This window comes from Ornithorhynchus anatinus, chromosome 4 (assembly GCF_004115215.2).
Source record: "Ornithorhynchus anatinus isolate Pmale09 chromosome 4, mOrnAna1.pri.v4, whole genome shotgun sequence".
Taxonomy (NCBI): Eukaryota; Metazoa; Chordata; class Mammalia; order Monotremata; family Ornithorhynchidae; genus Ornithorhynchus; species Ornithorhynchus anatinus.
In genome coordinates, this window is record NC_041731.1 from 90,962,735 (window position 1) to 90,977,810 (window position 15,076).

At 41.1% G+C, this 15,076-nt stretch overlaps 1 protein-coding gene across 1 annotated transcript in view; it reads left to right on the forward strand.

Moving 5' to 3' along the window:
• Positions 1-15,076, forward strand: part of DPYD (dihydropyrimidine dehydrogenase) — an 832,560-nt gene that overhangs the window by 232,617 nt on the left and 584,867 nt on the right. Inside the window, exon 5 of the mRNA XM_029062931.2 lies at positions 13,549-13,710. Within this exon, the coding sequence (XP_028918764.1) occupies positions 13,549-13,710 (162 nt within the window). The remainder of the gene's footprint in view (positions 1-13,548; positions 13,711-15,076) is intronic.

Below are 15,076 nucleotides of genomic sequence, written 5' to 3' on the forward strand. Positions count from 1 at the left end.
CATTGAACCTCTTTATTCTAAACTTTTTCAGCTGTTTAGACCAGTGCAATGGACGAAAGGGATGTTCAATGAATACTACTTTCAGCTATACATCCTAGTAACATAGTAATAATAATTATGGTATTTTTTTAAGCACTTAGTATGTGGCAGGCACTCTCCTAAGTGCTGGGGGAGATACAAGATAATCAGGTCAGACACAGTATCTGACTCACAGAGGGCTCACAGTTTTAATTCCCATTTTACAGATGAGGGAACTGAGATCCAGAGAAGTGAAGTGACTTACTCAGATTAGAACCCAGGTCCTTTGACTCCCCAGCCTATGCTCTTTCAAGTAGGCCTTGCTGCTTCTCGTCATGATGACAATGACATTGTTGCTACTGACCTGGATTTTCACATAACTCCGCACTCTTGAATAATAGCAATAACAAGGATAATAATCCAAGCCCTTAGTCCAGTGCTCTGCACATAGTAAGCTCTCAAATACTATTGAATGAATGAATAATTGGGATTTTTGTTAAGCCCTTGCTATGTACTAAATACTGGGGTAGTACAAGATAATTGCATTGGGACATTTGGGGATCCCGTCCCATATGGGGTGCTCAGTACAGAGGGGAGGGAGAACAGGTATTTAATCCCTATTTTACAGAGAAGCTCAGAGACTTTTCAAGGTCACACAGCAGGTAGGTGACAGAGCCAGGATCAGAAACACTTTCCTCCTGGCCATACTCCTTCTCAGCAGTAGAGAGGCAGTGTCTCAGTGGACAGAGCCAGGGCTTGGGAATCTAATCCCAAGGACATGGGTTCTAATCCCATCTCTGTCACTTGTCAGCTGTGTGACTTTTGGCAAGTCACTTCACTTCTCTGTGCCTAGTTCCCTCATCTGTAAAATGGGGATTAAGACTGTGAGCCGCATATGGGACAACCTCATTTCCTTGTACCCCCCTCCCCCTCCAGGGCTTAAAACAGTGCTTGGCACATAGTAAACACTTAATAAATACCATCATTATTATTATTAGAAGTATACAGGTCTTGATTTCTAGTCTGATAGATCAATATTAGATTGGTGGACTCCATACATCTTAAACCTTCTGGATAATGCATATGAACTCACTAAAAAAGGCATGTCAATCACACTCTGCCCTACTTACAACAAACTAAAAATTCAACATCTATGTAAATTTTGAAAACCAAATATTCACATGAAACTAAAATCATTTTAAGAATTTCCTGTCTACTTTCAATTCCTTTTACTCTATTATAGATCCTGTAGTTTCAGAAGTATTCTCAAGAAAAAACAAAAACCCAAATACTCCTTATTTTCATGCAAAAACCATAAAGCTTCTGGTATGTGGGGAATTCCATGTTTGCTTGTTTTGTAGCGATTGAGGATGACTAAAACTGGGCTTCTTTTTCTTTTTCAGTAAACATATATCCTATATTGATATTTTAATAGACTAAACTCATAAAATAGTCTATCTAGTTGGATTGAATCTTTTCTGAAGAAGGGCCAAAGGATATTAGCTTCATCAATCAATGGTATTTATTTAGTGCTTGCTGTTTGCAAAAAACTGTACTAAGCCCTTGGGGAAAGTAAATCTAGTAGTTGATAGATGCAATCCTTGTCCACAAGGAGTTTATGTTTGTGCACCAAAATATAAGCAGATAGGAATTCCACCAAAAGAGAGCCCATCTATTTATTTGTATGTGGAGAGCCTATTATATTAACATATACTTTTTAGGTGACAAAATTATATTATGTATAACCTATCATATATATATGTATATATATAAACATATATATATATATATATATATATATTTGTGGCATTTGTTCTTTGTTAATATACACAGAACTACCATTACATACTACCAACTACACATATGTAAAGGTTTTGCTGGAGACAATTATCATGCGTTTTTTGTGAAATAATAATTTTGGCATTTGTTAAGGGCTTGCTGTGCATCAAAACTATATTAGATGCTGGGGGAGATGCATGATAATCAGATCACACACATTCCCTGCCCCCCTTGGAGGTCATGGTTTTAGGATGTTGACTTGTCATTGCTTGAAATTTACATTCATTTATATTGGTGTATACAGCTTGTTCTCCTAAAATATGATGATTGCATTCTTTCACTGTAATATTCGTGTCTTATAATGCCCTCAGTTAAGCAAAAGTACAGATGCATGCAGGGCTTTTCTTCCAACACATACCATCTTCTTTTCAACTAGCTCATGATGTGAGGTGAATGTGCCTCAGTCCCCTAACAAACATCTTGTATAGTGAACAAAAGAAAAAATTCTGGGAAAAGGTGCATTTACACTGCTATTGGATTATGTAATTAATAAATATTAACTATATTTGTTTTTATAATTTTTAAAAATAGTTATTCTGAGGGGGTCCATTTTTTGAACTTGGTAATGGATTAATGCAATTTACAGTATTTCCTATGGGAAGTTATACTTCATTTAGCACTGTACTGTTATAGAGAAGCAGAGTCGCCTAATGAAAGAACGTGATCCCGAGAGTCAGAGAACCTGGGCTCTAATTCTGGCTCGGCCACTTCTTTCTCTCTGACCTTGGACAAGTAATTTAACTTCTCTGTGCCTCTGTTTCCTCATCTGTAAAATGAGTATTCAGTGCATGTTTTCCCTTCTATTTAGTCTGTGAACTGTTGTGGGACAAAGACTGTGTCCAACTGATCATCTTTTATCTACCCCAGTACTTAATACAGTGCTTTGGAACATAAGTATATAACTATTATTATTATTGTTATTCCAGTTTTAAATCCAGTTTTTCAATAAATTGATTAAAATTAAGAAAATGTTTTGACAATCTTTAAGAAAAATGTGGTATACAATTTGTCTTTAAGCACTAATGATTCCAGTATTTGATGGGAAAAAGAAAAATAATGAGTTATCCAATTTTACTGAGCCATTAACTCCAAACAGAAGTAGATTGCAGAGTCTCAAAAGGTAAAGACAATGTCTCCTGCTTTTGCTGTATCTTTTAAGTACCTTAAACAGAGATGTGCTCATAAGGATGCTCAGTGATTACCTTTTGTATGATTTAGGCACCCATGGACTATACAGGCATGCTTGCTGTCAATCAATTATATATATTCAACACTTACATTGTACAGAGCACTGTGCTAAATGCCTGAGAGATTACAATTCAAAAGAGTTGGTAGACACATTCCCTGACCACAATGAGTGTATATATACACTTATCTATACTTATATACCTTTATGTATATACATTTATATTTACTTATGCAAATTAGTCCACATACCTGTGCATATATAATTGTATTTACTTATAATAATCATGGTACTAGTTAGGTGCTTACTATGTGCAAAGAATTGTTCTAAGCCCGGGGTAGATGCAAATTAATCAGGTTCAACACATACCTTGCCCCACATGGGCTCACCGTCTTAATCCCCATTTTACAGTTGAGGGACCTGAGGATCAGAGCAGTTAAGTGATTGTCCAAGGTCACACTTATGTGTATTTAGGTGTATACATACTTATATACCTTTAAATATTTATGTGTGCCATATTCTTTGATGGGCAGCTGCGACCTGTATTTTCAGGATATCTGTTATTTATGATTCTACTTCTTTACCTGATAGTTTGCTGTACAGTTTTTTTTTAATTCATGTATTTCTACATGATGCCAGGTTGATCTGATTGCTACTATGATTTCATGTGGAAGCACAAACATGCCTAGACTGCAAGCCCGTCAATGGGCAGGGACAGTCTCTATCTGTTGCCGATTTGTACATTCCAAGCACATAGTACAGTGCTCTGCACATAGTAAGCGCTCAATAAATACTATTGAATGAATGAATGAATGCCATCTCTTTTGAAACGATCATGCCCCAATATTCAGTGTCACTCTTCCAGTCAACAAATCATCCCAACAGTGAAAAATGTTTAATCAAGGAGGGTGCCCGTAGCATTCCCATAATATTTTTACCTGTAATATCTTTCTTCTCCTGAACCAATTAATTCTATCTCCCAAATAAGGATCCATATGAATCAATCTTCTCATCAATTTACTTTTAAGCAAAATTAAGGAGATGGATCCCAAGATCGCTTACCTCTTTGTATTTAGTTCCCAGTATCTCATGAAAATGCGTTCCTCTTAATTATTTGATCCCCAACTCTTTTGTGGTACTATGGAGTTCCAACCTTGAAATAGCTCTTTGGAATAGCAGAACAGTGTAGAGCAGTGAAAACACGTAGGAAGTAATAATAATGTTGGTATTTGTTAAGCGCTTACTATGTGCCGAGCACTGTTCTAAGCACTGGGGTAGACACAGGGGAATCAGGTTGTCCCACGTGGGGCTCACAGTCTTAATCCCCATTTTACAGACGAGGTAACTGAGGCACAGAGAAGTTAAGTGACTTGCCCAAAGTCACACAGCTGACAAGTGGCAGAGCTGGGATTCGAACCCATGAGCTCTGACTCCAAAGCCCATGCTCTTTCCACTGAGCCACGCTGCTTCTCAAGTACTGCTTCTCAGTACTTGAAGTAGATTTTAAAAGACTCCCTACTACTGTTGTTATTCTCACAAATTGCAGGTAAGCAGAAGGGGTTCACTCAGCCTAGTCATTAAGGACAATATGGTAATGTAACTACAAGTTATGCCTCAATACCTAACTGCAGGCTGTGTATTTTACAGACTCATCCATACACTCTAAATTGATCCATTTAGCAACAAATGAAGTGGAAAGTTCTGAAAGTGTCGTATGTTGGAGACTCGTAATGATTTCTAGTACATGATCGTCTAGGATGCAGTTCTAGGAATACTGTCTAATAGTGCAGTTAATAGCAGAATATTCAAAGCGTATATAATGGGCACAAGTCACAAAATTGGTTATAAAAGTTGTTTTTTATTCATACCTACTGGCAAGACCTACCTGAGACTTCTAGGTCTGTGGGTGAAAATCATTGATTTTTAATGTTAATAATAATGTTCATTAATCCTTTGCTTCTATTAAGCGAGCACTAGAATGTAAACTCCTTGAGGACGGGGACTTGGCCATATGTATCTTTTTAATTTGTGCAACTCTTTAGTATGGGCTGACATTAAGTGTGAGGAAACTCAACTGATGTAATAGCCTGCATCAGAGAAGCCGTGCTCACAACCAGAAATGCAATACAGAGCAAAAAGCTATGACTGAATTTTGCTACCTTGGCAGTACCCTGACCGACGATACGATGATAACCAGAGCAATAGAAAGCAGAATCAAGAAGACCAGCACATCTTTTGGGAAATAATCAGAGTGTTGAGTAGCAACACTCCTCACAGATAATCAGAACAACCTAAATGTCTATAGGGCAGTAGTGCTGGCCAACCATTTCTGTGCTTGGGAAACCTGGATCACATACAGATGCCATGTCTCTCCCCTTGAGCATTTCCATCAGAGTCAGTTATGGGCCACTTTCAAAACTAAGTGGCAGAAGATTCACAAACAATGAAGTCCTGGAATGGCAGTCTTCTAGCATTGAAGCTACACTCACCTTGAAGCAGCTACTCTGGGTGGGCCATGCGATGAGACCGAGTGACATCAGGACACCAAAACTGTTGTGAGGCAAGGAGGGCAGAGGAAGTGTTTTAAGGAACAGTACAACAAAACCTTCAGAGAATGCTGCATCAGAGGCTAAGGACAGAACTGCAAGGGACCCTGCTATCAAGAAGGTGTGGTGACTCTCTTTGGGGAAAAAAGCTTCATTTGGAGAGGGAAACTAGAATGCAAAAAAGAAAACAGTTCCAGGTCGCAAATTGGTAAATCATATTTACTGAGTGCTTACTGTGTGCAGAGCACTGTACTGAGCACTTGAGGGATTATAACATAACAGAGTTGGTCGGCACCTTCCCTGCCCATAATAAGCTTACGGTTTAGAGGGGAAGACAGACGTTAATACAAATAAATAATGGATATGTACATAAGTGCTTTGGGGGCTGAGAGAGGGATTTAAATCCAAGTGGGATAATGCAGAAGGGAATGGGAGAAGAGGAAATAAGGGGTTAGGGAAGGCCTCTTGGAAGAGATGTGATTTAACTAAGGCTTTGAAGGAGAGGAATGTGATTGTCCATCGGCTGTGAAGAGAAAGGGTGTTTCAGGCTAGAGGAAGGATGCAGGTGAGATGTCAGGAGTGAGGTGAGATGTAGGTACTCTGAGCTGGTTGGCATTAGAAGAGTGAAGTGTGTGGACTGGGTTGTAGCAAGACATCAGGGAAGTAAGGAAGTGGAGAGGGCAAGGTGATTAAATGCTTTAAAGTCTATGGTAAGGAGCTTGTGGAGTTGGATGGGCAGCCTCTGGAGGTTCTTGGGGAGTAGGGAAACAGGCTGAATGTTTTTGTAGAAAAAATATTGTCTTAGAATACAGAGGACAACTATATCTTTCAATATGTGAATGTGTTCAGTAGTTATTACTAATTGGTCTTCCATTAGGGAAGCGAATGTACATTCCTAAAACTCTAGTTAATAATAATGATGGTATTTGTTAAATGCTTACTATGTGCCAAGCACAGTTCTACAGGGGTAGGGACAAGGTTATCAGGTTGTCCCACGTGGGACTCACAGTCTTCATCCCCATTTTCCAGATGAGGGAACTGAGGCACAGAGAAGTGAAGAGACTTGCCCAGAGTCACATAGCTGACAAGTGGCTGAGCCAAAATTAGAACCCATGACCTATGATTCCCAACCCTGTTCTTTCCACTGAACCATTCTGCTTCCATGCTAGTTCACGGATGGTGCTCACTATAAACACTATCGATGACAATGATCCCACATTGGTCTGTTTGCTCACACATAACACTTCTGAATAACAGTTGTCTCACGTTATAGCAAAAAGAGTGCCTTGCTGTTGGTCTAGTGAATCAGAACGTGACACTGAGAATCAGGAGACCTGAGTTCTAGTTTCAGATGTGCAAACGGGAAATGCACATTGGAGCTCAGCTATCAGTGATGAAGGTTTCTGGTCAAAGAATCACCTATGGTCTTCCACAAGGGAGACAGACCAAGAAGAAATGATGAGAAAAATATACCAGCAACAAATGCTTCCACCTGCAAAGGTATGTTGCCACGTACATATATTTGTCCACATCCAAGGAAGACACCACTGACAATGAAATTCACCCAAGAGTGTGTGTGGGACTAAAACAACCATATTGTTCGTGTAAAAAAAGTCTATGCCTTGTGTTGCTTGATGTTTGCAGTGCCTGATATTACGTGACACAGTAGATAGAGCACTGTCCTGGGAGTCAGAAGGTCCTGGGTTCCAGTCCCAGCTCTGCCACTTGTCTGCTTTATGTTCTTGGACAAGTCGCTTAGTTCTCTGGGCCTCAGTTATCTCATCTGGAAAATGGTAGTTAAGACTGTGAGCCCCACGTGGGACAACCGGACTATTCCAGCACTTAGAACAGTGCTTGATGCATAGTAAGCGCTTTACAAATATTACAAATATAAAAAATATTGTTATTATTGTATATACTCTCCTTGTCTCCTATTCTGTACATTGCTTTTGCTCAAAAAGACCCACACGTTTCTTAATAGCATGGTATTAAGGTTCAGCATCGATTCAAGTTGTGTTGTCTTTTTAGCCATTAAATGGATCCTGCACATCAAGAATACTTGTGGGCTCTTTTCAACAGGCTCCTGCCTGACTATTATTTGTCCCTTCAACACCCCAGCAGGAACATGGCTGGAAGGAAAGAGAGGGTGCAAATGGCACTAAACAAACCACTGTCATTATAACCTATTCAGCTTCTCAGTCCTGAAGACTCAGTACCAAGTAATTCATTGTCATAATAGGATCCTTTATCATTCTAAAATATTTCATAATAGGACTTTGTGAATGAATTTATAGAGTTGGGAGGAAAACCACTGAAGTATTTATTAAAGAAAATAAATGATATATTCATTCATTCATTCATTCAATAGTATTTATTGAGCGCTTACTATGTGCAGAGCACTGTACTAAGCGCTTGGGATGAACAAGTCGGCAACAGATAGAGACAGTCCCTGCCGTTTGACGGGCTTACAGTCTAATCGGGGGAGACGGACAGACAAGAACAATGGCACTAAACAGCGTCAAGGGGAAGAACATCTCGTAAAAGCAATGGCAACTAAATAGAATCAAGGCGATGTACAATTCATTAACAAAATAAATAGGGTAACGAAAATATATACAGTTGAGCGGACGGGTACAGTGCTGTGGGGATGGGAAGGGAGAGGTGGAGGAGCAGAGGGAAAAGGGGAAAATGAGGCTTTAGCTGCGGAGAGGTAAAGGGGGGATGGCAGAGGGAGTAGAGGGGGAAGAGGAGCTCAGTCTGGGAAGGCCTCTTGGAGGAGGTGATTTTTAAGTAAGGTTTTGAAGAGGGAAAGAGAATCAGTTTGGCGGAGGTGAGGAGGGAGGGCGTTCCAGGACCGCGGGAGGACGTGACCCAGGGGTCGACGGCGGGATAGGCGAGACCGAGGGACGGCGAGGAGGTGGGCGGCAGAGGAGCGGAGCGTGCGGGGTGGGCGGTAGAAAGAGAGAAGGGAGGAGAGGTAGGAAGGGGCAAGGTGATGGAGAGCCTTGAAGCCTAGAGTGAGGAGTTTTTGTTTGGAGCGGAGGTCGATAGGCAACCACTGGAGTTGTTTAAGAAGGGGAGTGACATGCCCAGATCGTTTCTGCAGGAAGATGAGCCGGGCAGCGGAGTGAAGAATAGACCGGAGCAGGGCGAGAGAGGAGGAAGGGAGGTCAGAGAGAAGGCTGACACAGTAGTCTAGCCGGGATATAACGAGAGCCCGTAATAGTCGATTAGACTGTAAGCCCGTCAAACGGCAGGGACTGTCTCTATCTGTTGCCGACTTGTTCATCCCAAGCGCTTAGTACAGTGCTCTGCACATAGTAAGCGCTCAATAAATACTATTGAATGAATAAGGTAGCCGTTTGGGTGGAGAGGAAAGGGCGGATCTTGGCGATATATGGTGTTGGTGACCATGGGATTCCTTCCATGTGTATGAATGTCATTGAGAGACAATTTTTTCCACACTATTATCAGAAAGAGGAGGGAAAATTTTACTCATTCCTTGCCCTTTCTGGGTGCGAGCACTGTGTCCATTGGTAGGCTTCAGTTTGAGGGTCCTGCCATCTCTCATCAGCAAAAGATTAGCATGGGGCATAGCTTGGGGGAATGTAGTTTTGTGTTTGGGAAATGTGGGAGAAAGTGATTTTTTTTTATTTTACCAGGATATCATACGTATGTTTGATTTGCTTTTGTTAAAAAAAATGGATTCACTGTTAAACATGTTTGTTGAGTGCTTACTGTGTGCAGAGTGCTATATTAGGCATTTGGGAAGGTAGAAAATAACAAACAGACATATTTCCTGCCCATTCCATGAGAAGCAGCATAGCTCAGTGAAAAGAGCCCGGGCTTGGGAGTCAGAGATCATGGGTTTGAATTCCAGCTCTGCCACTTGTCAGCTGTGTGACTGTGGGCAAGTCACTTCACTTCTCTGGGCCTCTTACCTCATCTGTAAAATGGGGATGAAGACTGTGAGCCACATTTGGGACAACCTGATGACCCTGCATCTACCCCAGTGCTTAGAACAGTGTTCTGCACATAGTAAGCACTTAACAATACCAAAATAATAATTATTATTATTATGAAGCTGGGCATCTCATTTTGGTGCAAATGTGTTAGAATGGGTTATCCATTATGAAGAGGTCAGTGAAAGACTTACTTGATTCGTGAGACTGGGGCCTTCTTGCCGATATACACTGAATCAGGAGAAAGAGTGCTGTACTCCATACATTCAGGACATTGAGGAATAAGGGAAATTAGTCTTTCTGGTATTATTAATAAATAATCACCTTGTCATTATGCTATTTTTAAGAGCAAACTATGTGTCAAGTACAGTTCTGTGGTGTGGATTTAAGAGAAACAGGTCAGACCTAGTGCCTACCTCACTTGGGGTTCCCAGTATAAGTAGGAGACTAGGTATTGCATCCCATTTTATAGATGAGGAAACTGAAGCACAGTTTAGACCAAGGTCCTCTGGTTCCTAAATCTGTGCTTTATCCACGAGGACACATGCTTCACTGGTTCATTTGGGAGCTCTATGGAGGACTTGGTGAACGGGGATAAGAACTTGGAATCTTTCCCCAGATATGATTAACTGAAAAACAGTGTAGCCTAATGGAAAGAGCATGGGTCTGGGAGAAAAAGGACCAGCGTTCAAATTCCAACGCTGCCACTTGTCTCCTGTGTGGCCTTTGGCAAGTCGCTTCACTTCTCTGTGCTTCAGCTACCTTATCTGCAAGTTGGGGATTCAATAATGATGATGGTATTTGTTAAGTGCTTACTGTGGGCCAAGTACTGTTCTAAGCACTAGGGTAGATAGAAGGTTATCGGGTTGGATGCAGTTCCTGTCCAACATGGGGCGCTCAGTCTTTACCCCCATTTTACAGATGAGGTAACTGAGGACCAGAGAAATAAAGTGACGTGCCCAAAGTCATACATTGGAGAAGTGGCAGACCAGGGATTAGCACCCAGGTCCTTCTTACTCCACAGGGCCGTGCTGTGTCTCTTCTCAGTGTGGGTCACTGGAAAGAGCCCAGGCTTGGGAGTCAGAGGTCATGGGTTTGAATCCCAGCTCTGCCACGTGTCAGCTGTGTGACCATGGGCAAGTCACTTAACTTCTCTGTGCCTCAGTTCCCTCATCTGTAAAATGTGGATGAAGACTGTGAGCCTCGCATGGGACAACCTGATGTTCCTGTATCTACCCCAGCGCTTAGAACAGTGCTCTGCACATAGTAAGCACTTAACAAATACCAACATTATTATTATTATTATTATTATCATTCTTCTTCCTGTGATTCCCATGTGGGACCTGATCATTTTGTATTTAAGCAGTGCTTAATACAGCACTTGACACATACTAAGTGCTTAACAAATCCCACTCTTTTATTATTGTATAATGATGGACAGCAACCAGTATTTTATATTGTATTGTACTCTCCCAAGTGCTTACTACAGCACACACATAAGTGTTCAATAAATGTGATTGATTGATTTTAACCGATGATGCATTTGACAAGATCCCAAGAGGGGATTTGACGAAAAACTACATGAGAGAACAAGAGACTGTGAAACAAGCCAGTTCTTATTGCTTAACGCTTCCCACGAAGATTAAGACAGCTGAGGCTCCGAGAAAACTCCGTGACTGTCTCCGCGTGACAGAGGGTCAAATAGACCAGAGTTTTCTCGACCCTTCCAAAAGCATCCCGGGAACTTGGTTCCATCCAGAGCTGCCCATTGCTTCCTTGGAAATGTAGGGAGCAAAGCAAAAACTACAATTGTCATTTCTGCTTTCAACCAGACCTTTGAATAGATATTTGAAATCACACAGTTCTCATCAAAGACCGACTGCAACACACTGGAGTCTAACAAAGAGGAGCAGGGGAGTGGAGGGTGCACTTGGAGAAATGATCAGCATTTGAAAACTTTTCAATAATGAAAACACACTTTTCTCAAATTCAAAAGGAATTCATGCTTTAATTTTATCACCGTTATCCCTTTTCATCTAACAACAGTAGCGTCTCTAGAAGAATGACATAGAGAAGTAACGTAGCCTAGTGGAAAGATGATAGGCCTGCAACTCAGAAGACCCAGGCTCTGATTCTGCTGTATCACTTGTCTGCTGTGTGACCTTGGGAGAGTAACTTTGCTTCTTTGTGCCTCAGTTTCCTCATCGCAAAATGGGGATTACCACTTAAACTGTGGGAGAATGTCTGATTTGATTAGCTTGAATCAACCCCAGTCCTTAAAACAACGGTTGACATATAGTAAGCACATAACAAATAGCACAACTATTTTATGAGGATAATAGTAATTGAATTATCACCGTACAGTTTAGAATATTGTCATTATAACCTGGGTCATTCTTCTCCATCACTCTTGGCATGCTGCTGGGCTGTAGGGTAGGTTCAGTGCTCTTCAGGTTGTGTGTGCGGTTTGCTTGGGGTTACAGTGTGCTTCTGATCTACCGGAATATTGTACGCAACAGATTGTGACCCTCAACAAAGATCTCTGAGCTAGCAGTTTAGGAAGAGTAAATGCATATGAAAGCGCTCTTTGGGCACAAACCCAAGAAAATTCATGTGAAAGTCTATCTCCCCCTCTAGACTAGAAGCTCATTATGGCCAGGGAAGATGTCTGCTAATTGGGTTGTACTGTACTCTTCCAAGCACTTGCAACATAGTAATTGCTCAATAAATACTATTGGTTCATCGATTGAAGATCACGATCTTTCCAAATTCATCACATTGCTGTGGCCAATTAATCATGTTGAGTGCCTACTGAATGCAGAGGACTGTATTAAGTGCTTGGGAAAGTAGAGTATAATAGAGTTAGTGTACATGTTCCATGCCCACAACCATCTTACAGTCTAGAGGATTCCTCTTTTTTTTTTTTTTTAATGGTAGTTAAGCACTGCCCTAAGTGAGGTAGACACAAGCTAATCACGATGGACACATTTATGTCCCACAAGGGGCTCACAGTTTTAACTCTCATTTTTCAGATGAGGGAACTGAGGCACAGAGAAGCTAAGCAGCGTGGCCTAGTGGAAAGAGTGGAAAGACACATGGCAGAGCAGGGATTTGAACCTATGTCCTTCTGACTCCCAGTTCTGGCATTAGGCCATGTTGCCTCTCCTTAACGCGTATTTCATAGGTCTGTGAAGATAGGGGATGTAATGAGGATGTAATGAGATCCTGATCTTCAACCGATGAATCAATAGTATTTATTGAGCAATTACTATGTTGGAAGTGTTTGGAAGAGTACAGTACAACACAATTAGACAATTTCCCTGGCCATAACATGACAAAAAGAGGGATGGCAAATGTGGAACAATCCCATTAGAGCCAGATTTGGTTTTATTTGTAAATAGTGAGGGTTGGTGCTGATCCCAAATTAATCTTTTGACCCATATTAGGACCTATGAATAAGACCGTAGCGTCAGCAGTGATACCTCTAAAACTAATGTAAAGGTACTTGTGTGTATATATCCACATATATCCATATATCCAATGAGAAGCAGCATGGCTCAGCGGAAAGAGCACGGGCTTTGGAGTCAGAGGTCATGGGTTCGAATCCCGGCTCGGCCACTTGTCAGCTGTGTGACTTTGGGCAAGTCACTTAACTTCTCGGTGCCTCAGTTACCTCATTTGTAAAATGGGGATGAAGACTGTGAGCCCCACGTGGGACAACCTGCTTCCCCTGTGTCTACCCCAGCGCTTAGAACAGTGCTCGGCACATAGTAAGCGCTTAACAAATACCAACATTATTATTATTATTATATCCAACGATATGGGTGGGTAGTTATCTCTAGGGTGTATGTTCACGTATCCTTTTATGCTAGTGAAATGCAGTGCTGACTCTTCAAGCCAGATTCCCGATGCAAACGAAATGTGATGGATGCTGATTTTTCTTGTACCTCTGCCTCTCCTTTATTTGACACCTGTTGACTTTGCTTTGTTCTTGCAGAACTACTATGGAGCTGCTAAAATGATCTTTTCTGACAACCCTCTGGGTCTCACCTGTGGAATGGTCTGCCCAACTTCGGACCTCTGTGTAGGAGGATGCAATTTGTATGCAACCGAGGAAGGACCAATTAACATCGGTGGCTTGCAGCAGTTCGCTACAGAGGTACGTAAAATGTTCAGCTCATTGATTGTTTAAATCAAATCCACAATGATTTTTAATTCTTATTGGTTCTCTGATGAAATCTAATGTTCTTTAATATATTGCACAGCTAAACTGTGTTTAATGCATTTGAACAAACAATATTTTATTACCGCAAGTACCGTAACAGGCTGCAGAATAGAAGTACATTAGACTACGTGTAAAATTAGTGGTAATCCCAGAAGCTTATTAAAATGCATTTTTGATAGAAACAGTTTGCTCCGTATATTAGGGGCTCAGTGGAGCAGAACCTATTCATGACCTTTTTCTTGGAGGAAAAATAGCCTACTGTGAAAAGATTCTAACTTCTATTAAAATTTTCATCCCCATATCATGTGTCTTCTCTGAGGGGAAAAAAGTCTCGCAGGTTTTAAGAAACAAATAATATATTGGTTTTTATGATGGAGCTATTTACAAACGAATTGGTATCAAACTCTCTTCTGCCTCTTTTTTTCCTCCTTTCCTCTGCTATATCCTCTCTGAGGTATGGCTTCCTGGGATTCTCTATCTTGTGTAAAGGCTCTAATTTCTTCTCTTCGTCTTCTAAGAAGTGAGAGTTTTTGTAGCAGAAGCTTCTCAATTTAGGACCTGCAGATTTTCCACAAAACTTGAATCGGGAGGTCAATTTTCCAGTTCCCGCAAGAATCCATAAACCTCCAGGTACTTATAAATTGGCAGATATTGATTAGTGAATAAAGCTGAGACTACTTTCTTAATTCCAAGATGCACCTGCACTCAGTAATGGTGTTCTGGCACCTACAGAATGGAATCCATTCTTTCCCTCTCAGAAATGATGATGGATTACAGCGATCCTTAAATTATGCAAACATGAATTCCAGATGAGGTAAAAAGGTTGTCATGGGGGTCAGAGAGTCATTGCTATACATTATCACTGGGCTTTAGAGAAAGGGGATTTCTAAATTGTCCACCCTCTGCCTGGAGCCCGGGGTTTGTGGGGGAAGCTAGAGCGAAGATCAGCCGGGCATTTGGGATAGAATTCAAAATATATTACGCCTTAAAGATGCTATACTTTAATTTGAAGGCAATAAATGTGTGTGTTAAAATATAATCTAGAGAGCAGATGCTCAGATTACGCAAACATTACATCAGATAGAAAGCAGTGTGGCCTAGTGGCACGAGCACGGGCTTTGGAGTCAGAGGATGTGGGTTCTAATCCTGGCTTCACCGTTTGTCTATGTGACCTTGGGCAAGCCACTTAACTTCTCTTTTGCCTCAGTTACTTCATCTGTAAAATGGGGATAAAGACTGTGAGCCCCACGTGGGACACCTCAACTAACTTTTATCTACCCCAGCACTTAGAACAGTGCTT